Source organism: Hemicordylus capensis, chromosome 3, assembly GCF_027244095.1.
Source record: "Hemicordylus capensis ecotype Gifberg chromosome 3, rHemCap1.1.pri, whole genome shotgun sequence".
Classification (NCBI taxonomy): domain Eukaryota; kingdom Metazoa; phylum Chordata; class Lepidosauria; order Squamata; family Cordylidae; genus Hemicordylus; species Hemicordylus capensis.
This window is the reverse complement of record NC_069659.1, coordinates 307,433,940-307,459,895: the sequence shown is the minus strand read 5'-3', so window position 1 is coordinate 307,459,895 and position 25,956 is coordinate 307,433,940. Positions and strand designations below refer to the sequence as shown.

Sequence of the window (25,956 nt, the reverse complement as noted above, 5' to 3'; positions counted from 1 at the left end):
AAATTCTGGCATCCCAGGTCCTTGGGAAGGACCCGATGTCTGGATTGACAAACCAGTCAATAACACCTGTCTGACTGTGTAAACAAGAAATAATAACTACTACAAGAACTACAACAACAACATAGCTTCCATTGTATAATTTTTTTGCCATGTATTACGGGGTAAGAAAATCTCAGAAATAAGAAAAAAAAATCACATTCTAGTCCACATTCTAGAGAACAGTACCAGAGAAGAAAATCTCACAGATAAAGACAAAATATCAGTACACTGGCATTAAAAAAAAAGTCTTTGTGATAAATGAGATGGGTGAGAGAAATTGGACTCTTTTTAAAGATCTGCTCCAGAGGAAATTTCTTGGTTGGCCTAACGTTCTTGACCAGATGATGGAAAAGAACACAAATAACAGAGGGTCTTTCACACCGATTTTGGTTCTTCTTACCAGTCGGTTAAACCAGGTGATAAACCCAATTCCCTTGTGCTGACAGTCATAATAATCAAGCACCTTCTTTGTTCATTATGCTCTCTTTAACCCCAGTAGTCTCATTCAGCCTTGCATTTAGTAATCGCTCAGTGTGACGGCCTCCTAATGAAGAAATAAAACATAGAATCTGAGACCTATTCTTCTAGCAAAAACATGCACTCTGCTCCATTGGCTTGTAAAATCAGGTTTCTGTTCACTATTAGGCCAGGTGAAAAAAAGGAACATTGGTAATTTAGAGGAAAACACCTGGAATGAAGAGAAAATCACTCTCCATCCAGTTTAGTAGAGAGGAGGAACATATTATTGTTGCTAATTATTTATTTTAATTGTTTGACATTCACAAGTTTCTATTTGTGTACATCATCATTCTTTTGGTAACGGTTCCTTTTAAGTACATTAATTGCTACTTTCCTTTGGTTTTATAGCTTAAAACTCTAGGCCAGGAAAGGTAGACTTTTATAGCTCTCCATTTTGCCTGACTTTCACATTGGAAGCAAGGAAACAAGAAAGCTTTCCTCCCTCACCCTTCTTATACAATCACCATGAAATATTATGATAATTGCATGCTTAATTTTTATGCACTGGTTAGAAATGCACTGTAGTACACTGCCTATAAAGTTTTCACATGTCATCATCAAAAACTTGGCTCAAGAATATCTTGTTTGTAAAATGTTAACTCTCATGGGACCAGCATTTTCTGTTTAGGGTTCATGTATATAGAAACTGTGTGGTAGACACTTCCTGTAAGTGTTTCCATGTTCAGTGAGCAAAAGTGAATGCTAAAGTTGATAGACTTACAGTGCAGGGAGCATAAGTCTGTCCAGAATAGACAGAGCAGTCTAGAGTGCACAGGAGATCCTGATAAACCATAGATCTCACCCAGTCCACATGAAACTGAACCCTGCCAGTTTCATCTGCATGGTCATAGCAAAGGGTGGGTAAAAAGTATTCCCAGTTTCCTTTTGGCTGAGTTGCCTAAGTGTATTACCTCCAATCATTCACAATCCCAAGGAACTGATTAGGACTTCCCTGACTCCACCCTATCATTCAGCAGGTGGCATGGGAAAACATCTGAGTGGAAAACTGTTGGGCCTACTCTACTTATGGAGGGGGAAGTAGGGAAGGCTGTAACTCATCATGGAGCACATACTTGCCTTGCATGCAAAAGACCCCGAGTTCAATCCCTGGCATCTGCAATTGTTTGCAGAGAGCTCTTTCCCCATTGCTTTTTTCTATGCTGGGATCACTATGAGCAATACCCCAATAAAAGACAGGCAATTGGTGCCACATCTTTCCCCCAGCTCCACCCTTCCCTATTTTCTTCATTATCTCCCTCACTTCGCGGGGCTGCCAGGGAGACAGGTGAACACGGCCTCCTCTCTTCTAGCTATGCCCCTGTTTGAACGCTCCTTGTGCTCTGTGGGAAAACCTGCTCCATACTGTCCTGTACTGGCAGTATGGAGGGCAGTACTTGGGCTGTAGGACTTAGCAAACCAAGTCCATGGATTATTCTCTGTGTTGGGCTTTCACAAGATTTTCGCTCTTGGGTCCAATTGCCTGAAAGTTCCAAGATGCCCTGAGTGGAAACTCAACTAAATTCTTGAGCAGAAGCTCCAGATGGAAATCTCTGAGTCCAATATCTTGTGTGGGCTTGCCATGTTATAACCCTTGTGCCTGACTGTCTGGGAACCAGGGATGATAAAAATCAATCTTTTTAAAAAAATCATTGTTGTTTTTTGGTATAAAATAGATTTTTAAAAATATGTCAGATTTTTTAAAATTTCAATCTGATTTTAATTTTTAAAACAATGTTTTCTTTTTAAAGAAAGGTCAAAGATATCATCATGAATCATAACTTCTAATTCGATTCTATGAACATGTTAACAGTAGTATATGGGGATGAGAGATAACAGACCTGATCAATCCTATTCTGCAGGTGGTGTACATGCAGCACGCAAACACAGTCCAAGCCCTTGCTGCTTCCCCCACCCAAATGCAAAGAAAAGAAGGTAAATAAATAAATAGAGGATTTGGGGGGATCGGGTAGATCTGAGCATGGCGGAGGAGTCTGATATAAATGCAAGGTGTGGGGAAGGGAATAGAAAGTGAAACCAAAAGTGAACAGAACATACATATTAATGCAGTCCTGAATAAACGTTTTCTGAGTGACTCCTCCACTGTAGAAAGGAAACATCTATCATTGTAGCAGGTTATAAAGGAGACTCTTTTTCGAATTTTTAAAATGCAGTTCCTGTACCTGTGGTTAAGATAGGTATGCGTGCGAAAGGCAAACAGTACAACAAAGAAAAGCAAGGCCTGGTTGCCCAAATGAAACAGCATTGTGAGAAGTTTGTCCCTACTTTCTAAAAATGATTCCTTCATCTATATCTGAATATGTATTAAGTTTATATTTGACAGAAAGAATGTCCTTTTACTAGAAAATGATGATTAAATAGAATCTTCCTGACTAGTGATTTAAATAATTAAAATCAAGTACTTCTGTGAAGCAATTTAAATCAAGATTTGAATCATGATTTGATTCAATTCATGATTTGAATGATGATTTAAATCGATTTTATTTAAATCCAAATCCACCCTGCTGAGAACCTCAGGCTTCTTCCTTGCTTGCTGCAGGCTCATACAGATTCACACTTTTACACACTTTTCTACCCTTGTCCTCCTAATTAGGGACCCTTTTCCCTCACGTTGCACACAGGACAGCAGACTGGAAGTAACTGAATCTCTCTCTCGCACTCTCTCTCTCTCTCTCCCCCCTCCCTTGCCTGCCTTCTCATTTCCCTCCTCTTTGTGCCCACAGAATCATCCTCTGCTCCCCCTGCCTCTTCTCAGGGAACTGTCTTTATTCCTTGTACTACCAAGGTTGCCAAACATTTCCATTTGTACTGTGCTTCTATTATCTAAAAAGACTTTATTTTCTTGTATGCAATCCTAAGAACCTTGGAAGAAGGGTGGGATATAATGGAATGTATAACATGCATTGAAGAGCAACATATACATATTTCCAAACATTTATACTTCATTATAAAGCACATGCACTGAATGTTCTAGAATGGACATTTATATTTCATACTCAAGTCAATGAGAGTAGTATCTATTTGCATCATTTTAAAATAATGATATTTTAATAATGTTTTAATCAAATTGTTTGATTCAAACTATTAGTTGTTTTGAGTGGGGCACAGTAATTAGTATTGTTTGTCCAGCTTGAAAGTCCAACGCAAATCCATCCCTCATTAAAGGACACTGAATAATTTGGTCTGTTGGGCTATCTAAACAATAAGCAATTGATTGATATTATGGCATGGCCTTGATATTTATTACTAAAACAGCTGCCTAACAAGAACAGATTTTTGAAAGCTGCTCACTTCCAATGCATCTTTTAAAAAACTTTTTAAAATTTTCACTTCAGGTTATTATCACAACATTGGAGGCCCTCCTATAAACTGCAAGCATCACTTAGATTGTCTTTGCATTCGCCTCTTCTAATTGAATTTAGCCGCTGCTGTATTTCCTCTAGAAAGTATATTGTTTTTAGATTACCATTTCAGTCCTATTACTCAAAACCCCTGCTTCTAATGCTTTCTGACAGATATCAGCATAATGAAGCATAATGAAATGATGAGCAATCTACGGTGGAAACTCAACATGGATTCCACCAGTGCTGTGTGACTATTTTGTACAATTTGAATGCAGATGGAAATAACACTGTCCTTACCTTGTTTCCAAGGTCAAGGGCTAAATAAAGGTCTGAGCATTTTAATTTTCCAAATGTCAGAATATGCCTTCAATTCAGTTTGTTGTCTGCTTAAAACGTCACGGAGATGTGTTTTAGACCTATGTTTTCCCCAAATGTGGGTACAGCTGTGTATCTAATCTGCATGAGCAACCTGTACATGAAAATGATTGTTTATACAAACTAAAGGTTGCTTTAGGGTGGATTTTCCATAGTTGCTTGTGTTTTTTATAAACAAGCAGAGCATTTTATTTTTATTTATAAAATGATGCCTTCATTCTATGTCTAGACCATCTTGGACTGTCATATGTTTTAGTTTTGTATAATTTTGAGGTCACTGGTTGATGGGGGGGACGGACCCAAAACCAAAAAAAATTTTCTCCCTCTCACATAACACGAGAACCAGGGGTGATCTCATGAAATTGATTGCCAGGAAATCTAGGACCAACAAATGGAAGTACTTTTTCACACAACACATAATCAACTTGTGGAATTCTCTGCCACAAGATGTGGTGACAGCCCACAACCTGGATGGCTTTAAGAAGGGTTTGGATAACTTCATGGAGGAGAGGTCTATCAACGGCTACTAGTCGGAGGGCTATAGGCCACCTCCAGCCTCAAAGGCAGGATGCCTCTGAGTACCAGTTGCAGGGGAATAACCAGTTGTGGGAGAGAGGGCATGCCCTCAACTCCTGCCTGTGGCTTCCAGCAGCATCTGTTGGGCCACTATGCAAAACAGGATGCTGGACTGGATGGGCCTTGGGCCTGATCCAGCAGGGCTGTTCTTATGACCCTCAGCTATGTGTTTCTGAGTGTACAAAGCACTTCTGGAGCATGGACAGCTCTCCAAACTCCATGGGTTCTTGCCCAATAGTGTGCAAGCAGTGGAACTGCTGCCTTATACCATGTCAGGCCATTTGTCCATCTAGCTCAGTATTGTCTACACAGACTGGCAGCGGCTTCTCCAAGGCTGCAAGCAGAAATCTCTCTCAGCCCTATCTTGGGTGAGGGCTCCTGGCATGTTCGCTGTCTTTCAAAGCGTGTGCCAAAGGTAACCAGGATGTCAGCTCATGTGTATACTTTAGTTCATTACATCCATTCAAATCTGAATAAAATCAGCAGCACAGAGAAATAAACTCCCCAACACAGACAGGGAACAGAGATTTTCCCAGCAACTTGAAAGTATATAAAACATACATGTCAAGACAATGTCAAGTAATGTTTGCATTACTTTAATTTCTTTTGTTTAGCCTAGAAGCTAGTCTCTAGTGCCAAGCTTTCAAACCATTCACAGTCTCTACTAAGACTTCCCTGCTAGTACTATACCATTCTCACTTCATCCTCTCTTCTTCAGTATGTTGGCTGGATAACTTGAAAATATTCCAGATATACTCATTCACTTACTGATTCAGGCCCCAAAATAATGATATAAAGTTAACATTCACTTGTAAAATCTCAACCCATTTTATACGGCATCTTCTTAAGGTATCAGAAGGACAAAAATGACAGTACTAAATATGTCTGTATCATGACTCTTAGACATATGGTGATTTTATTACCCAACACATAACCAGGAAATGTGGCTGGCTTTGCTTATCACCTTTAGACCTGACTATGAATTTGGCAGCCAAAAACTCCTTTGGCAGGTTGGAATGAAGAATTTTGTGCCAGAAAAAATGACAACAAAACCCCTATGCCATCTAAAGACTAACAAATGTATCACATATATATGATTAAGTGCGCTGTAGGATTAAAAGGTCCATGCCACAATAATGTTAGTATGCCATGGAATGACTTGGCATTGGATTGTTTAATGTGCTACATGATTCTCTTCTGTTATTTATGCCTGGTTTTTTTTTTTTAAGTCACTAATGCTAAAAAGAGCCAGTTAGGAATGCTAAAAAGAGCCACACAGGAATATAGGAAGCTGCCCTATACCATGTCAGGCCATTTGTCCATCTAGCTCAGTATTGTCTACACAGACTGGCAGCAGCTTCTCCAAGGCTGCAAGCAGAAGTCTCTCTCAGCCCTATCTTGGAGATACCAGGGAAGGAACTTGGAACCTTCTTCATGCAGTTGCTCTTTCTAGAGCGGCCTCATCCATTAAGGGGAATATCTTATAGTGCTCAGACATGTCTCCATGAAAACCAGAATTGCATAATCTCTATCCAAGACATAGAGCTCTTTCTCACGATCAGTAAGAAAGGGTGAGTAGGGAGAAAGCCTTGAAATGCTTACCTCCCTGTAGACGTCCCAGGCTGCTGGTCTGGGCGTGAAGATCACATGCCCAGACATGCGGCTGCCCCCTTGGGTAGCGCATAGGGTCGGGAGCTGGGGTGCGTCGTCGGCCCACCCCCAGAACTCCCATTATGCACTGCATGAGTGCACAGTGCATTATGGGGATCCCCCTGATGCCGGCCGAGAGCCCCGCAGTGTCTCAACCCCAGATGCAAGCTGCCGGGGCTGGCAAATTATCCTAACGCTTGTCCCCTTAACCTCGTTTTGGAGGCGGGCTTGCCGCCATGGCGCCACTGGGAACCATGGCTCCCATTGGTTCTCATGCACAGGGAAAACTGGGCTGGGCTTCCTTAGCCAGGTTCCCCCTGTGTGTGAGAACAGCCTCAGGGTCTTGCTGCCCTCACAAGAAAAATTTCAGCATTGCTTCTACAATGAAGTGAAGCAGAGACTGTTAATCAGGACTGGAGAAGAAGATATTTCACCTCCCATTATGCCAAAATCAAATTGGGGTGCCATAGGCCTCAAAATGTGTTAAGGTTACTGGGCAACAGAGGGCATCCAAGATTTTCCATACTTGTTTACTACAGTGAAGTTGTGTGCCTATTCCCCAAAGAAGAAAAGTGGCTGATGGTATTTCAAGTAGCTGCTGCCCTTCGTAGACTGAGGCCTGACCATTGTAAAAACACGTAGGCCCTCGTGATAAATGCTCAGCATTGGCCATGCTGCTAAGAAGTGAGGGTCACTCTCAAAGGCAAAGTTTATGTAAACATGCCTGCAGCAATGAGGGAGTTCACAGCAACTGCTGAAAGAAAGCAATTAGAGGCTGCAACATATGCAACTGTCAGGGTTTTCTCCAGAGTCAAACTTACACATCCATCCTGTTTACTCAGTGTTACAACCTGTCTTTCAATGGAAGTGAGATTTGCAGTGAAAATGCTTATCTCAAGGGCTTCAGCTTTCAACCCTGAGTTATTGAAAGATTATTGACGGCTCTGAATTTACACATTATTGATGGAGCACTAGAAAAAGGAGTCCAAGTCTCTAGTGCTGAAACACAGATAGACCTTCCTACAGGAAGATCAGCAGTTGCTAGGCTTGCCATCCAAGCTGAGATGGTTAATTGAGGCAAAAATAAAAGGAAATTAAAAGGAGAAAAGAGGCTGTAGGGCACAGTACACAGAAAGGAAAAAGAAAACTACTGTAAAACTTTGTGAAGCCAAGAAAAACATTATTTAGATTTGTTTAAAAAGTAGTTGGCTGCAATAAAGATAGCAACATTTTAAACTTCGTTACTTTTAGCTAGGAATTTTTTTTTATCATGAGTGAAAAATGCTTACCATCAGTAAATTTAAGGAATCCTGCCCTACAGTGTTAGTAGACCAGTACAGCTACATCAAGAAACAACACATTTAGTTATTTTTTTCCTTTACACTGACTATATCCTTTTCAGAAGCACGCCATTCTATTTCCATTGTAAATTTTGTCTCTTAGGAGTTGGATTTTTAATTGATTATAGCTTTTAGCACCCCACCCCGGGGAGTCAAAAGACTCTTCGGAATTCCTTTTATGCATAATCTCTCTCTCTCTCACACACACACATTATTTTGTTGAATGTAGTGCCTAGTTCCTGAAGATCACATGGCAGAAAAAGTCTGACACTTTATGATGGTGGTATTTTACACAATGGATAATATGTAAGCATTGCAGCTATAGCAGGGATGATATCTGTCAATTTATTCCTAAGCGTCTGCCCTTTGAATAGTTTCTATATCCTATGGAATATTTTATTACTGATTTATCATCCTGTCAGTGTCATAGAACTGATGTAAATCTGATTCTTTATAACAGTTCCCTTTTGGAGTACAATAAGTGTATTGGCTGGCCTTTCCTGTTAGATCACCCATATTATCATGCACCACTTCAGGTTCTCCCCCCACCAACCCCAAGGCCTTATTCTGGAAAACTGCTTATAGATGCCAGAGAGACATCAACATCTTTTTAATATTGCTGGAGTATAAGAGATTACCTCACCGGATATGACTCATAAAGAAGGATTGTTCACTGGGTGCATTTAACACCTAATAGCATTGGGATATACACTTCTGATAAAGCTAAAGATAGACCAATAGTTTTATTTTTATGCTTTTAATATTTGCCTTTTTTGAAGGAAACTGTAACTTTTACAATTAGAGACATACTACATTCTTCACCAAACAACACTTTTACATCTGCATGTAATCACAATTTGTATCAAACAAAATTTACCAATGAAGCTGACAGATATGCACAATTATTTTCAAACTAAGATGAGATTTTTAAGGGGTTTAAAAATGATCATTCTGTACTGCTGCCAGTGTTGGCAAACTGTATTTGTCTTTGCTGATTCCCTGTCTGTCTGCATAATAGACAAGAGAGAGCCATAGGAGAGTCAGACTGGGCTACAACGTTCATGTAGCACAAGGTGATAAACATCAGAGATTTTCCTGTGCTAACCTGTACCTCTGTTTTCAGAAATATTCTCTAATTTGTATGGTTTGATGTTAAAATGCAGAATGAGGAATGAGAGAAATTAATGTGCAGATGTGGCTTAATTCTGCCTTCAAGTTATACTTGCATATGCTAGACAATAACCCACAGATGACAGTAGCCAAAGCTACTGCTTAAACTGTCCACCCTGCACATTGTTTGGTGGTTTTATAGTATATTGTTCTCATACTTCCAGTTATTCAGGCATTAACTAGCTCTATTCTCCCACATAGTAATCTTCATTTGCACAGCCTCATATTACACACACACAGAGACACACACTTTAAAAATCAATGGTTGAAAGATAGTTATCTTGTCATAATTGATTCTGCAAGCTCGGGACTTGTTTTACTCAGCGACTTTTCAGGAACCCTCAACCTGCTGCAAGATATAAACATTGTTGATCATAGCAGCAGCTGGTCTTAATTTCACTTCATCGATGGGCTGAAACAGCCCTTTCCAGGACATGCTATTTGACCTAAGGATTCTGCTTGCTTAAATCTGGTTTGGATAAGCTTAGTTAGCAGAGAAATAAGAAACTGCCATTTTCAGAGCAGTTCATAGAAGATATATTTGTGAAAATGCTCCTATTGTAAACACAATCCTTATCAGGTTGTTCAACATTTTAATTCTAGTGTGATTCACACATGCATCTACATCAGACTCGCTTCACCTGCATGTTCTTCCTAGTGGTTTGTTGGTTTGTTTGTTTTGGCATTGCCATGTTACATGGTGCATGTTACATTTACAAATGGAGAGTGCATAGTCAGGATCTCAAAATCTGTGATCCTGAGTGTACACTCTTGCATAGGAAGTTCTTTACAGGACCACAGCAAATTCAACCTAGTCCAGCATTCTTTCCAAGAACCCTACCCAACTGCAGCATTCCATGATCCTCCAGAGATTGAAATGTGAACCGCTAGGACTACCCAGCCCAATCTCTGCCCACCAATATATGTCAATTAATATCTCATCATTTCATGGTTTACAGCTGAACTGCCTTTACCAGAAAGCATTCTGTAAGTCATAACTAAGTCCCATGGAAATTAATGGGATGGTAGCCATGTCTCATTTGTCTCAGTGGTGCTTAATCATGACTAACTAACTGGATCCTTCCCATCGTGTCCAGAATGTGGGATGAGATGAAATGTCTTCATCTGGCATGATGGCCCTTTTAATACTTGCAAGTAAGATGATGTGGTGTGGTGGCCAGTCACACATGCAAGTCATTACTTGATGTTGCATTTATTGCTGCTCTGCTTTCACTGTCCCACTCACTGCACAACACTTGTGCTGAGCTATATTCACTGGCTTGGGAAAAATAATATCCCTGTGACAAGCTATTTAAACTGGTCAAGTTGTGAAAAGCTTTAATTGAGGTTAGTATCTGCTCACACCCAAGGAGATTTTCAGAAAAACCATCTCACTGGACAGATTATGAATGAAAATGAAGCCTAGATAGACTAAAATGTATGAAAACCTTAGTCATCGCAAGCGCTGACAGGCAATTTCTAAATAGTGTGTCCTCACATTTCTAAGCCTTCTGTGTAAGTCCTGATTGTTTCTAACATTGGTGGGTTGTGTTTTTTTAAGGGTGATGTATGTCAGAAAGGATTTATGTCAGCAGGGACAGGTTGGTTTAGTTTGTCAGCATTAAATGCCTTAGCTGGCTCCTTACTGCAGGTTTTGTAGTTAGGTGATGGGTGGCAGTACTGGGAAGTTGGAGGCATTCTTCCCCAGGTAAGCCCATTTCATTTAAAGGAAATATACCCTTTGGCAAACTGCTATTTTTCTTTCCTGCTTCTGGCATAGAGAGAGAAGAAAACCATACCAAAGTTGTAGTCCATTTTTAAGACCTTTTGGGGACAGCTGTGTTGGCAGTATTGTAAGATTTACAGAGGGAAGCAGTCTACAAAATAGTGTGACCTTGCAGTTCCCATTTGTTTCAATGCTAGCTATGTGCTTCCATACAAGTCCTATAAAATAAACAGATGATCCATAATAAAAAGGTTTGATGGTTTGTGCCTAAAGTCACAAACAGGGTGTCTCTGCTAGTGTACCCTTTCCTTTCCTTTCCTTTCAGCAAGGCATTAAATAAATCTTTAACATTGAAATGAAGTGTGTAAAAATAAATGCCACTGGAATCGGTGTGAATATCTTTCAAACAAGCACTTGATTTTGGGTTAAAATGGTAATTTTGTTTGGGTTGACATCTGGATTTGCAACAATTCTGCTCATAATCACACAATCACAAATATTTTTATCAAATATTTTCTGTATAGTTGATATTTGGTGTTTTCTTAGCATTTAATGTTTGATAGTTGGTATTTAGTGATTGACATGCATAGTCATGTAATATTTTATGATGATTTATATACTGATTGCCATTGCATGTCCCCATCAAATGCTGAAAATACTAAATATTGCGGCATGATGATGATGTACCATCATAGAGGACAGGGGACATGTAAGAGCATATAGCATTTAACAGTACGTGGTACCTGATAAACAAGTTATTTATTTATCATATTTATATACCACCTGATATATGTATCTCTATATAGTATTTTACAAATAAAAATACATTAAACTATTTTTTTTAAAATTAAGTGCTGCTTCACCCCCAAGGAGATACTGTATCATCATTGATAAAATGTATTACAATCTTAAACCAAATACAAACACCCCTATGCTTTGTAGTTTCTTCTTGGTTTCTGGAATGTGTGAAAACCTGTGATTATGGAGCACTGGACTGGTGTTTTTTAGGTTATTATGTCATATGTTATCTTGGTGTGGTAGAAGAGTTTTGGATTACAAGTGACAGCAAGAGATGACTGGCAGTGAAATCTATTCATCCCTTAGCAGTAAAATGCATGAATTGTGGTGCAGCAGTTACAAGGATCCTCCTCCTCAGACAAGGATGAGGTGCACCATTTTCATTGTCAATTATTTATCCCACTGCCAAGGCACAGATACCTTGGGGAACTACTTTCACCAGCCTTTCTCTTCTTCTCCTAGCTTGGTTATTTCCTCAGATCCTTTCTCCACTGCCTGGGATATATGCAGAACTTCAGTGACTCTACAGTTCACTGCTACTCTCTGGGGTAACCCGGATAGACCATATTGTGCCTGTTTTAAAACAGTTGCACTGGCTGCCAATATGTTTCTGGGCAAAATGCAAAGTGCTGATTTTGATTACCTTTAAAGCCCTGAATGGCTTGGGCCTGGGCTACCTTAGAGAGCGCCTTCTTCTACATGATCCACATCGCACGTTGAGGTCATTTGGAGAGGTCCGTCTCCAGCTACCACCAGCACATTGGGTGGCAACTCGGAACCAGGCCTTCTCTGCAGCTGCTCCTGGCCTGGCCTATAGAATTTATTTATTTAAAATATTTCTGTATCATACAAAACGTGCGTCTCTGGGCGGTTTACAGTGACCAGAATGCACTCCCGGCAAATATTGGCAGTTTAGGGACGCTGTTGGCTTCAAGAGAGCTCTGAAAACGTACTTGTCTGGCCTGGCCGTCCAAAGCTTTTAAATCATTTTAAAGTATTTTTAATTGGTTTTGAATGGTTTTAGAATTGTTTTTATGTTTTAAGCAGTGTGTTTTAAATGGTGTTTGTTTTTATGTCTTAAATAAATAAATAAATAAGAATATGACTGTTTCACATCACTTGTGCAGAAGCCAAGGACTCTCTTCCTATAGATCCTTATCTATTTCTGTGAGGTTTTTATCTTATGGGAGGTTCCGTGGTGGCATTCTGTGTGAAAAACAAAGGCCTGAGGGTGGGTGAGGAGTGTCTCAAACAGAAGACATGATCGTTCCTGCCCTCTTCAACCTGCCAGAATTCCAGTAGCTGCATTAGCAACTGTGCTCTTCAAAGACCGGATGCTGCCTTTCTCTTTGCTTTAACATCAGCCCACCATTTGGGAACTCCCCCGCACCTTCCTTTTCATGCTGGAGGTGGTGCAACCTGCAAGCATCTGCTTCCCTTGTTTTCTGCTTGATTGCTTCCCTGTTTAGACACCGCCATGCTCTGGCCTACATACTAATTACAGACTTTTTGCTTCTGAGGAGCTTGATTCATTGTGGCACATTTTCCCACGTGAAACTGGACATAACATCGTCAAAAGCATCTTAATGGCCTTCAGAGGTACTCTCATTTTAACCCTCAGTTTGCTGCAGTCCATGAAATAGTTCTCAGATTGAGAGGCAGGGTATCTTCTGTATAGATACGAATATGAATACCAATATGAATACGACAATAAATGCCAGTGGCTTTATTTTTACCCAACTCCAAAGCTACATGAACAAAGTAATTGCATGTTGTGATAGCAAATATTACTGGTGGGACATTGTACGTGGTTTATGTTTAATGTGTAATTTGCAGATGCATTTGCTTTTGCTTTGTCCATATATATTCTCTCTCTCTCTCTCTCTCTCTCTCTCTCTCTCTCTCTCTCTCTCTCTCTCTCTCTCTCACACACACACACACACACACACACACACACACAGAATTCTCCAATTCTCTCTTCTCAGTCCTGTTTACTCTCACACACAACACTCTTTCCTCCATCATTTACTCACATTCACACATACTATGCATTCCAATTACCCTTTTCACACCACATCATCCATTACTGTCTCACATACAAAGACTGTCACCAGCAAACCAAAAGTGACTCCTAGCACTCTCATACAAGCTTCAGTTCCGGTGTTCTTCCCTTGCCCCTCACTGCGGGGAGAAGTCATAGGAACATAGAAAGCTGCCATATACCGAGTCAGACCACTAGTCCATCTTGCTCAGTATTGCCTACGTACTGCATAGACTGGCAGAGGCTTCTCCAAGGTTGCAGCCAGGAATTTATCTCAGCTCTATCTTGGACATGCCAAGGAAGGAACTTGGGAACATAGGAAGCTGCCATATACTGAGTGAGTCAGATCATTGGTCTGTCTAGCTCAGTATTGTCTTCACAGACTGGCAGCAGCTTCTCCAAGGTTGCAGACAGGAATCTCTCTCAGCCCTATCTTGGAGAAGCCAGGGAGGGAACTTGGAAAGTTCTGCTCTTCCCAGAGCAGCTCCATCCCCTAAGGGGAATATTTTACAGTGCTCATGCATGTTGTCTTCCATTCATATGCAACCAGGGAGGACCCTGCTTAGCAAAAGGGACAAGTTATGTTTGCTGCCACAAGACCAGGTCTCCTCCCTACAGCTATGCAAAGTGTCAGTCACTAATCAGTGCTGAATAACTTTATTTTGCGTTGAGCCAAACCAAAGCACCAACCAGTGTGAGGCAAATCTAGCTAAAGCTGGCTCATTTGGCCTGCATTGATTCAGTCCTGATTTGGCCTCTTTGGCTTCTTCCTCCCAGATACTTCTCCAACCCCTAGTTAACTTTCCAGGCAGCGTGTGACCCGAGCAGTGATAAGAGTTGCTTCGGTGACTTTTTTAAATGTAGCATTTTCAAGGGCTGCCCACAATTCCCTGTCTCCTAAGTAAACTAGGGTTTGGGATTGTGGTGAGAGGGGAGTGGCTGAAGTGTAAAACTAATTTGAAGCAAATTAGGCTGAATTGCGCTGAACCTTTGAATTGGGCTGAACCAAAGCCAAAGCCCTGAAGTGCCAGATCAGATTATGGGGGCCCTGCAAAACTTAAGTGACCCTCAAATCAAATCTGGTCTGCTTCATAGAGCCCTGGAAGATATTGAGGCTGTTCACATGAGCAGCCCCACCCATGCTTCGGCCAGGTAGGGCTGCCTGTGTAAAACACTGGGATTGGGGCAGATCCCAGCGCTGCCCCCCGTATTTCCAAGTTTTTTACCCAGGCTTTTACCTGGGTTTAAGGGTGCAAGTGCACCCCTTACCCCAGGTCCAGGGTTGTGTGTGTGCTTGGGGTGTAGGCAGCCTGCGCAAACACAGAGCGCCCAGCTTGAGGGGGAATCCCTCAATGCACCATGCATCGAGGTGCATGAGGTGACTCCATCAGGGGCGAAGCCACCATTGAGCAAATGGGTTCCAAGAACCCAGGCTTCCGCCCCTCGGAGGCCCCGCCTCATGTGTCAGACGCAGGGGGTGTAGCTTTGCTTGCAAACGGGGCCGTGTGGCCCCGTTTGCGAGCAAAATCCCCAGCCAGCACCGCATTTGTGGCGCAGCCGGAGCAGCTCTCTCTGCCACGCTGTGAACGCGGTCCTGGCCAGAGGTTTTGCTCACAGACAGGGCTGCACAACCTTGTTTGCAAGCTAAACCAGCCTTGCATTCACAGCATGGCCGGGAGCAACTCCTCCCCCGCTTCTCGTGCAGTGAATTTTGGGATTCCTGGAGGCCAGGAAAGAACTGAATCGACTGGGGAGAAGGTAGCATTGATCTTGTCTTTCCCTACACCTTTTGGCTAGACTGCAGTGTGTGTGATGCATAAAGAAAGTGGCCTCCAGGAATCCCAAAATGCACTGCACAAGCTGCAGGGGCGGATGGAGGCCAGCAGCAATGGTCATGATGAGAACAGCCTTATCGAGTGACTGAGGAGATCCCATATTTATTTGAAACATTGCCCCAGGGAACCAGAACCCACAAGATGTCTGGCCATTATGACTGTTCTTATGACTTTTACCTGGGTAGGAGAAGCCTCCTACCCAACTTCAAGAGCTATGTACACTCCCATTTTCTGCTCGTGTGTGAGTTAAAGACAAGATTCAGGGCACAAGCAGTGATTGTCTGATAAACAGCAGCTGGGTCAGAGGGCTTTTCTCCCCACCTCGTTAAAGACCTGGGTACAGTTGCTGGGGAGCCCTCTGACTCAGCTTCTACATCGGAATATAGGAAGCTGCCGTATACCGAGTCAGACGATTGGTCTGTCTAGCTCAGTATTGTCTGCGCAGACTGGCAGCGGCTTCTCCAGGGTTACATACAGTAGTTTCTCTCAGCCCTATTTGGAGTTGCCAGGGAGGGAACTTGGAACCTTTTGCTCTTCCCATAGTGGCCCCATCCCCTGAGGGGGATATTTTACAGTGCTCACATGTAGTCTCCCATTCAAATGCAAATCAGGGTATACCCTGCTTAGCAAATGGAACAACTCATGACTGCTACCACAAGACCAGCTCTCCTCCTGCTTAGCACATGATCACTGCTGGTGCCATCCAACTTTGTTTTTAATTCACCCACAAGCAGAAAGCACAGCTACCGAAATTAGGAGGCTTTTCCTATCCTATTCCTATTCATAATCATGAGGACGAATCTATTCACTTCTCTTCAAAGTAAGCAGAGGGCAGACAAGAGAGTCTGATCAGACCCTGAGTATAATGCTGAGAGTGAAATTAATACCTGAACCATTCTTTTTAAGCTGTGCGTCCTTCCTAATTATCTCTCTGTACTGAGTACTCCACGAGTTCTAATGCTGTACGATGTACTCTGCTTATTGTGGTGTTTTATCCATTTTGAGGGACAGGCTTAATGTTTTTTGGAGTTACATCACATCAAATTTGCACGGAGACAGTATGCAAATGCTTTTGAAAAGCCTGAGGAATTCGAGATCTAATTAGAAAAGTTATTTGTGCCTCTATACGGAACAGTCTGATAGGTAGGTATGTGTAAAGTGAGAGGGGGGAAGTTATTAACATTGCACAGAGGGATCTGTGAAACTCAGTGAATCGGCAGATGTCAGTAAATCATTTTTAAAAGGTTTGAAAGCCCTGAGAGAGGTTGTGTAAACTGGGCCCCTGAAAAAACATTGGGTAAATTGGGCACAACACTGTCCAGGATAAAAAGAGCCACAAAACATTTATTCATGCAAAACATTTATTCATACAAGTATTAAGAGATAGTGTGGTGACATTTTTGGTCACAGTCCAGCAGTATGTGCAGACAGAAATTGGTGATGTGCATGTTTTCTCAGGCTGAAAAGTATGATCAAGGTGCTTGGGCTATGATGATCTCTTTGGAGGGATGTAGAAAGAGCAGAGCGCTGGAGTTCGTCTTTTCCTCTTCCAGCAAATGATTGATAGCACTGGCAATGACCTGACTGCAACTCAGTAGCACTTGGAGCAGGCTTTTCAGTCTAGGGCAGCAGTTCCTAACTTGGTTGGTTACAACTCCCATCATCCCCAGCCACAGTCACCTAGGAAAACAGACATGCTGCACCCATTTGCCCAAATGAAGAGCTATTCTGACGATCAGTGGAAAGCAGGCTAAGGGTGCTTAGCCCGCTTTCCACCGATCGTGAGACTCACTGGGCTCGCAGCCGAGCCTGGTTGAGTCAAAGTGGGTCACCTGCTTTTTTAGTCCTCCGCTAAGCCCGGGTTAGCGGAGTGAGCGCTCCGCTAACCTGGGCTTCCCGATCGTGAGTAGCCGCCGTGCTGCACCACGGCTACTCATGAGTAGACCCCCCGGAGGGGAGGGGGAAAGCTGCCTGCTGGCTCTGGGGGTCTCTCAAGTATGCCCTGCGTGCTTGCACCCAGCTAGTTTTATGGCTGAATGGGGATTTGAACTCGGGTCCCCCCAGTCCTAGTCCAGCACTCAAACCACTACACCACGCTGGCTCCTGCTGTACAACTTTAAAGGCAGCCTTGAAGGTTTAGCAACAAAGCTGCTAAACTAAAAAGTGTGTCCAGGCAGCAGCGTGGTGCTCCTTCCAACACCGTGATACTGCCTGAAAATGCTCTTTTTGCCCATCAATAGGGTAGCCCTTCCTAAAATCTCCCAAAGTCTTTCCAGTTGCAAAATGGCCTGAGTGGTGATGAGAGTAAGGCGGAACACAGTATTCCTCACAGCACAGATTTAAAGTAGGATTAGAACAAGTAAAAATCTAGTTCATTTAAGTCAAAATTAAAGGAACAGTTTACAGGCAAATGAAAATGAAAAACCAGATATTCAAAAGCAAAACAAGAGACCTTCCATCCTGCTCTGTGATGTTGTTAGGTTAGGAGGCTGTTAAAAATAATTCTGGGTGCCTGGTTGAAGCAGTCTCTGCCCCCAACTAGAACACAGAACTCTTCACTCACTCAGTCAGGACACCGAGAAGGACATGAATGAAGCCAAGACAAAGCTCTCACACGCATGTTTCCCCTCTGTCTTCATAAGGGACATGAATAGGAGAGGTTTATGTTTTCGCTTTCTGACAATGGGAAACTGCAGAGCTAGGTGTGAATTTAAAAATTTCCCCTCCCAGTCTGAGCAGATATCCAGTTATATGTTGTGTGACTGCTCTGGCTATCTGAAGTCAGAGACTTACAGTAGCAACTACTACTGCCCATACAGAAGAACAAAAGACTGCCTTCTCCCTGATGGCTTACAGATTGCTGGACAACGGAATGATATATTATTCACAAACAGGAATAATATATATCTGCATGATATATTATTCACAAACAGGAAATATATAGAGGCTGTTCTTATGAGCAGTCACGCCCGGACTTGGCTGCCTGTTGAAACCCCAGTAGCTGTGAGCCTTCCAGCGGTGCCTTGCCAGTAGGGATGTGCAAAAAATTTCGGGCACAGATCGATCTGTGCCTGAAACGAGCAATTTCGGGTGATTCGGGTCTGAACTAAATCACCCCCGATGTCCCCCGATATTTTTCGGGGCCGAGCCGAATCACCCCTGATTCGTGCCCGAAAAATTCGGGTGATTTGGGCTGACGTCTCTTTGAATTCCCCGCCTTTTTGCATCCATTGATTTCAGTGCAAAAAGGTCTGGTGTGACGTCAGCTCGAATTTTGGGTCCCAGGGGCAAAATAGTGGGGTGGGGTGGTAGTGCCTAATGGATGGAGGCTACCACCCAAATTTCAGGGGAATTGGGCAAAGGGCTGATTTTTGGGGAATTTTTGAAGTTTTAGTGTCTTTGGGGCAGTTCGGGGGCATAGCATGGGATCTGGGCAAAAAGAGTGGGGTGGGGTGGTAGTGCCTAATGGGTGGAGGCTACCACCCCAATTTCAGAGTGATTGGGCACTTGGGGTGTGCTGGGGTGGCCCAGAGCGAGTGGTAGTGTAGTGCACATAGGGTGCTAATGAGATTTTCAATGAAACACCATGAATCCACTCTAATTTGCTATCATAGAATCTACACTCAGAACACCTCAGAAACAACAGAACCCTGTACCCCATGGGTTAGAAACCCATGGGGGTGGTTGGCACCCTATGTGCACTACACCACCACTCGCTCTGGGCCACCCCAGCACTCCCCAAGTGCACTTATGGGGCTGCTGAAAGCTCCATGCATACCCTATGAGGAAAAACCTTAAAGACACATAAACTTCAACAATTCCCCCCAAATCAGCCCTCTGCCCAAATCCTTTGAAAAAATTCAGGTAGCTTCCTTGATCCTACCTGGCACTACCACCAACCCCACACTGCTCTAGGCCACCCCTTTGCCCCCTGCGTGAAGCTATACATTTGCTGACACCTCAATGCTTCTCTATGGGGAAAAACCTTAAAGATGCGTAAAATTCATCAATTCCCCCCAAATCAGCCCTCTTCCCAATCACTCTGAAATTGGGGTGGTCACCTCCACCCATTAGGTACTACCACCCCACCCCACTATTTTTGCCCAGATCCCACGCTATGCCCCTGAACTGCCCCAAAGACACTAAAACTTCAAAAATTCCCCAAAAATCAGCCCTTTGCCCAATTCCCCTGAAATTTGGGTGGTAGCCTCCAACCATTGGGCACTACCACCCCACCCCACTATTTTTCCCCTGGGACCCATTTTTCCTACCCGAATCAATTCAGATTCAGATTTAATCCGAACCCAAACCGAATCAGGGGTGATTCGGGTAGCCCAGATTCGGGCACAGAACCGAACGGGGGAGATTCGGTTCGGGTCCCGAACCGAAAACCCGAATTGCACACCCCTACTTGCCAGTAAACCACCTAGGGAGGCTGCTGGATAGCTGAGTGAAAGCTGTGATGGAGACCGAGGAGCAAATCGCCACCGGGAGAGCATTTCAGAGTCCGGGGGCAGCAACAGAGAAGACTCTTTCCCCTGGCTAACTGCTTGTTTGCTTACACACACACACACACACACACACACACCTTATCTCACTGTGGCTCTAGTCTTTTCCAGCTCTATGAGGTCTCATTCCCCAGACTGTCTAATGAGAGAGTTTTCTCTCATTTTCTGGGTCTTCTGGGGAAGTAATTATTTTTCCTGGGGTATGGGGGTTGTTTTGGTAGTCTGGGCAAGGTCCAGAGCCTACCTGCAAAATGTCATGTTTTTATCTCTTGTGGTTTGGTCTGGGAATTTCATGTAAATCAGACTGTGAGGCCCAATTCATTCATGCAGTCATTCATATATATTTATATATATATATATATATATATATAGAGAGAGAGAGAGAGAGAGAGAGAGAGAGAGAGAGAGAGAGAGACATACACACACATACAAGAAAATATAATTTTGTTTTAATTTATCCAAGCAGCTCGGTGTCTTCTAGATAGAGATATTTCATGTTTGTCCTCACTACAGGTTTGTGAGGATAATCCATACAGTTCAAAAGTTTGTATTGTTTTATTTTATAATGGAGGAAGGGTGTTACTGCAACATGCCATTTACTTGCAGCTAATATTTTCAATGGTCCAAAGATAGAATAATGGTCCATTCTTAAAGCAATGTTGAGAAATTTTTGTATCGACAGCATTTCTGAGGGTCATGTTGGACTCGTTTTACCTTAGGACTCGTTTTACTGTAATCCGACTTACAGAAGGATTAAAAAGGAGAATGGAGACATTATAAGGGGCAAGCACAAAAGTGGGGCGGGGATCCAGTGAGACTCTGTTGATCAGGCACCGACAATAACCTGGAACCAAATCTGAGAAGGTGGGGCACGGGTGTGTGTGTGTGTGTGTGTGTGTGTGTGTGCGCGCACAAATGCGTGCATGCAAGTGCGTAAGTGCACACACAGAACAGGAATTTTGTAGTTTGAAGGAGACTGAGGCAGAGAAAGAGGTGATTTGGCTAAAGCCACCTTGAGAATGAAGGGCCCTCTTGTGAGTTTTTATGTGGGGTAGTGAAACTGTTGCCTTGTAAAATACTTAGATCCGTGTGAGCAAAGCAAATATTTCAAGAACACTGTCCTAGAACTGTTGATAGTTCAAAAGTGTTTTTAGGGGTTTTTTTAAGGTGACGTGCAGACTGAGACAGATACATACTGCAAAGCTACTAGATAAATTTACTGATCACATGATAATTTCAGTACCAGCATTCCCTCAGGGGAGACATCCTGCCCATCCTTGGTCTGGAAGAGTAATAAAAAGTTACACTTTTGTTTTTCAGGTCCACCATCTGCCCCCCAGAACCTGATTTCCAATGTCAATGAAACATCAGTCAACTTGGAATGGAGCCCTCCGTTGAACAAAGGTGGCCGTGAGGATGTTTCCTACAATGTGGTGTGCAAGAGATGTGGGGCCAATGATCTGAACAACTGTCGATCGTGTGGAAGTGGTGTACACTTCAGCCCTCAGCAGAACAGTTTAAAAACCACCAAGGTTTCCATTACTGACCTTCTGGCACACACTAACTACACCTTTGAAATCTGGGCAGTGAATGGAGTATCCAAGCAAAGTCCTAATCCAGACCAGGCTGTGTCTGTCACTGTGACAACTAACCAAGCAGGTAAAAGTTTACCATTTCCTTTTGTTTTCCCCCACCGTCCATCTCACTGGAGAATATTATCCAATCAGTTGGTACTGAAAGCACACCAGAAAACCTTGCTTATTGGAATGAAACTATCTTTTGATGAGATTCAACACCAGTGTCCTTTCTGTGTAATCTTGTATTGCATGCACTATTCCAAGAGAACATTGGACCTCATTCCTTCTAGAAAGTGCTATCTTAAGTGTGTCATACTCTTTCTTGTGTAGGACCCCTTAATAAATGGTGGGCTAATAAGATCTTATTAAGGTCTAATTATTAAAAGAGGTCTTAGCACTTGCCTCAGATCTAGAATTGCAATTTTGTTTGTCATTGAACACTAGCTTCTGAAGGAAATTGGGCACTGAAATCTTTCAGCAGCCTCCTCCAAGCAGTTCCAATTGCTGTGCCCAAAGAACAAACAATGGCAGCCAGTGGGATGGGGCTGGGGGTGGGGTGGAGAAGGAGCCACAGGTGTCGTTCGCTTCCACTCTCCTCACCCATCCTGGCTGCCTCTTTCTTGCTTTGTCCCACCTGAATGCTAATGACAGGCAAGTGAGCTGGTCATCCACTGGGTTCCCCAGCCCAACGAATGGCTAACCCTCATACTTAAGGTTAATGGCAAGACATGGGGAGAGAGCGAGCACCAGGATGGGGAAAAGAGAAAAAAGAAAGTGAGAAAAATGGGAATAAGCTGCACCTGTTGCTCATTCTCTACCTCCCCAGTTCCATCCCTACTGGCCACCACTGGGAACAAATACACTTTAAATAATGTACAAATTCGTGTACAAAGTACAACAATTCTAGCCTGTTGCCATTCAATTCTAGCTTGTTGCGTTGTCCTTTGGGGACAGGGGACCATTTTATTTATTAATTTATATCTGTGTAAACTGCTTTGGAAACTTCAGTTGAAAACCAGTATATAAATATTCATTGTATTGTATTGTATTTATACATTTCTTTTGCCTTGGAAAGATGAAATTGATTTGTGATCTTTTATGTGCATAGTAAGTTCTGGATTATTTCTTCCTTCTGAGTTCTGCCCACAAATTTAATTCTTGATTGTCTTCAGGATCCAAAGAAAAAATTGTAGTTACATATACTCGTTTATATAGTTATAGATGTACATGCCGAAGATGTACATCCACATGACCTGGTCCTGCAAAGCAGTAAATGCATATGATCATTCAGAAGTTTGTATACCTCCATTTGTAAAGGACCACTTAGTTTTTCTGGCTGGGAGACTTGATAAAGTTCATCAGAATATACATTTGTGGAGATTTGTGGAAGAAGGTGATGACACATTTGAACTTCATACATTCAGTTTCATTTAGCTTCTGTTTTATAACCAGATCCTGGGAAATGGTACCATCCCTGAACTGCCACTGAAATTAATGAAATTAACAATACTTAGAGGCTATTCTCATGATCAGCCTAGCTCCTAAGCCTGCTCCTAACAATAATCAATAAGCAAGTGCTCCTTTAACCCAGCTGCCAAACTCATGTGTCTTCTCAGTTCCATAGAGCCGAGAGACACAGATAGGCACCTAGAGCTCCCACCCAGCCTAACCCCGCTCCTAAGCCGGCCAACATTTAGGGAACAAGCGCTCCCTAGGATTGGGAGCAATTGTCTGGGGGAAGGTAGATTGAACCCTGCCTTCCCCACCCACACCATCATGTGAATAGCTCCAATATGTTATAAAACTGAAATTTGATGGCATACAAATTTTGGCTGCCTGAGCCAAAGGCAGAAAAGGTGCAGAAGAGGGCAACCAAGATGATCAGGGGCCTTGAGCACCTTTCTTATGAGGCAAGGCTACAACACCTGGGGCTTTTTAGTTTAGAAAAAAGATGACTGCGGCAAGAAATGATAAGAGGTCTATAAAATTATGCATGGTGTGGAGAAAGTGGATAGAGAGAAATTCTTCTCCCTCTCCCATAACACTAGAACCAAGGGTCATCCCATGAAATTGATTGCCATGAAATCTAGGACCAAAAAACAGAAGTACTTTTTCACATAATCAACTTGTGGAATTTTCTGCTACAAGATGTGGTGACAGCCAGCAACCTGGATGGCTTTAAGACGGGTTTGGATAATTTCATGCAAGAGAGGTCTATCATCAGCCACTAGTTGGAGGGCTATAGACCACCTCCAGCTTCAAAGGCAGGATGCCTCTGAGTACCAGTTGTAGGGGAGTAACAGCAGGAGAGAGGGCATGCCCTCAACTCCTGCCTGTGGCTTCCAGCAGCATCTGGTGGACCACTGTGTGAAACAGGATGCTGGACTAGATGGGCCTTGGGTCTGATCCAGCAGAGCTGTTTTTATGTTCACCCTAGCTATTCCCTCCACAGAACATAGCATTTATATTCAAAAAATGGCATTAGGACAATCCTTTATCCTTAATCCTTTATTCTTCAGTCTCTACTAAAAATATAGCTTCTTTTTGATATTTTAAACCGATATTTTGCTAATAACTCACCATCTCCTTCTTCTAATTAAAGAAGATAGCACCAAACTGGATAATACCCCAGTAGTAAGTCCACTCCTTGAAAAACCATGCTGTACTGTAAAGCACTCTGGTCCAGCAGTGCATGCATAGTGTGCTAGCCCTACCTGCCAGGATGAAGGGATGACACTAAAAGTATTACTGTGCTTCTATTTGCTTTTCTTTTCTTTTTTTCTTCTCCTTAAATAAGTGTGAGGGAACTATCTGGACTGGAATCACAAGCATAAGATGTGTGTTAACTCTTCTTTGGTGTGTGTTCCTGACAAAAAATATTCCCTCAACTGTTACTTCAGGAAAGGAGCTGTCAGAGATTGAATCACAAAGACACTTCTAGCATCATGTGCAGTGTGGCTCGCAGTTCTATGTCTCACTGTGACTTAGAGAGACAAAATGCACATAGTGTGTGTGTGTGTGTGTGTGTGTGTGTGTGTGTGTGTGTGTGTGTGTGTGAGAGAGAGAGAGAGAGAGAGTGTGGCGGGTGGTGTGGATAAGGATTAGATGAGGGAAGTCAGGTAAAAGGAAGCAGAAAATAATGTTGTCAATAATATATTCACAGAAATCCGTAAAGTGAAGGCATTCTCAGCAACTATTTATTTTCTTGGCATCACATTTTTAAAAAACACAATACTCAGCAGTCCATTTTTGAGCCTTGAGAAAATAAGAGTTTTTCTGTGTTGTAGACTTTTAAAAATCAGAACAATATATGAGAGGGGTGTGTGTGTGTGTGTGTGTGTGTGTGTGTGTGTGTGTGATAAAACAAGAGGCACATTGGTTTTTTCACTTTTTAAAAAGGTTCCTCACTCTCTTCAGATTCAGGCAATTCAAGGGAATGCCTAAATGAAAGATGCATGAAAATATGCCTTTTGCTCTTATATTAAAGTGTGTGTGTGTGTGTGTATCTAGATAGATAGATAGGTAGATAGATAATATATAATATATCAGTAAGAGTTGATCCAGATATAACATTTCTGTTAATCAATATATATTTCTTGAGAATATATTGTTAGGAATGTTAAAGACCGCAATTCACAAAGTGCAACATGTCATCAACAGAAAATGAATACATCACTAATTTCTCTGTGAAGACAGGAACCTATTGATAGCAACGTTGCTAATATATCTAATTGTAACAGATACTATCAGTGGTACCTGTGTCCTGATTGAACACATTTCTAATCAATTGAAATTAATCTATATGTGCAAGATCCAGCCAAAGTTAAGCACTTTCCAATCCTTTAATTTCATTGGGAGGCTTAAGCAGCAGGTGCTTAAATTTCTCACATTGAATTAGATGGCGTCTGACTACTGTCAGAAAATACAAAGAATAGTAACAACATCCATACAATGCTAAAAGGCTGATTTCAGTGAGAAACTGTACCAAAGATCTTGCTGAACAGCCCCAAACCTCAAGCATTCCCTCTTTCCTTTCCCTAGAGGATGATGAAGTGAAGCTGTTCAAAATTAAAAATAAATCTCTCAGTAAAGAGACACTGATAAGTAAAGAATCGTTAGCTATTGTGAAGAAAACAATATAAATTTTTGTGTGTGTCGTTATACATAACTGTTTGAATCATGTAGGTGTCAAACTTGACAGCCCATCAAATTTATCTTCCTGTATATGTTGGGTGCAGGCAAATAGTGAAGTAAGGTCAGTGTGCCTGTATTAAAGCAAAAGAAGTTCACATGTGAATACAGCTATATGAAAAATATATGACATAATTCTGATTAAAAAACAGAGACCCAGCTATATTCCTTTCCACTTTGCTTCATTTTGGGTTGTGTGGAGGACCGTGCTCTTTCCTTCCTCTCTCCCTTTCTTCTTTTGTAGCAAAG

At 42.3% G+C, this 25,956-nt stretch overlaps 1 protein-coding gene across 2 annotated transcripts in view; it reads left to right on the top strand.

Moving 5' to 3' along the window:
• Positions 1 to 25,956, top strand: part of EPHA4 (EPH receptor A4) — a 220,415-nt gene that overhangs the window by 96,825 nt on the left and 97,634 nt on the right. For both annotated transcript variants that reach the window (XM_053307712.1, XM_053307713.1), the window contains exon 5: positions 21,260 to 21,598. In XM_053307712.1, the coding sequence (XP_053163687.1) occupies positions 21,260 to 21,598 (339 nt within the window). The remainder of the gene's footprint in view (positions 1 to 21,259; positions 21,599 to 25,956) is intronic.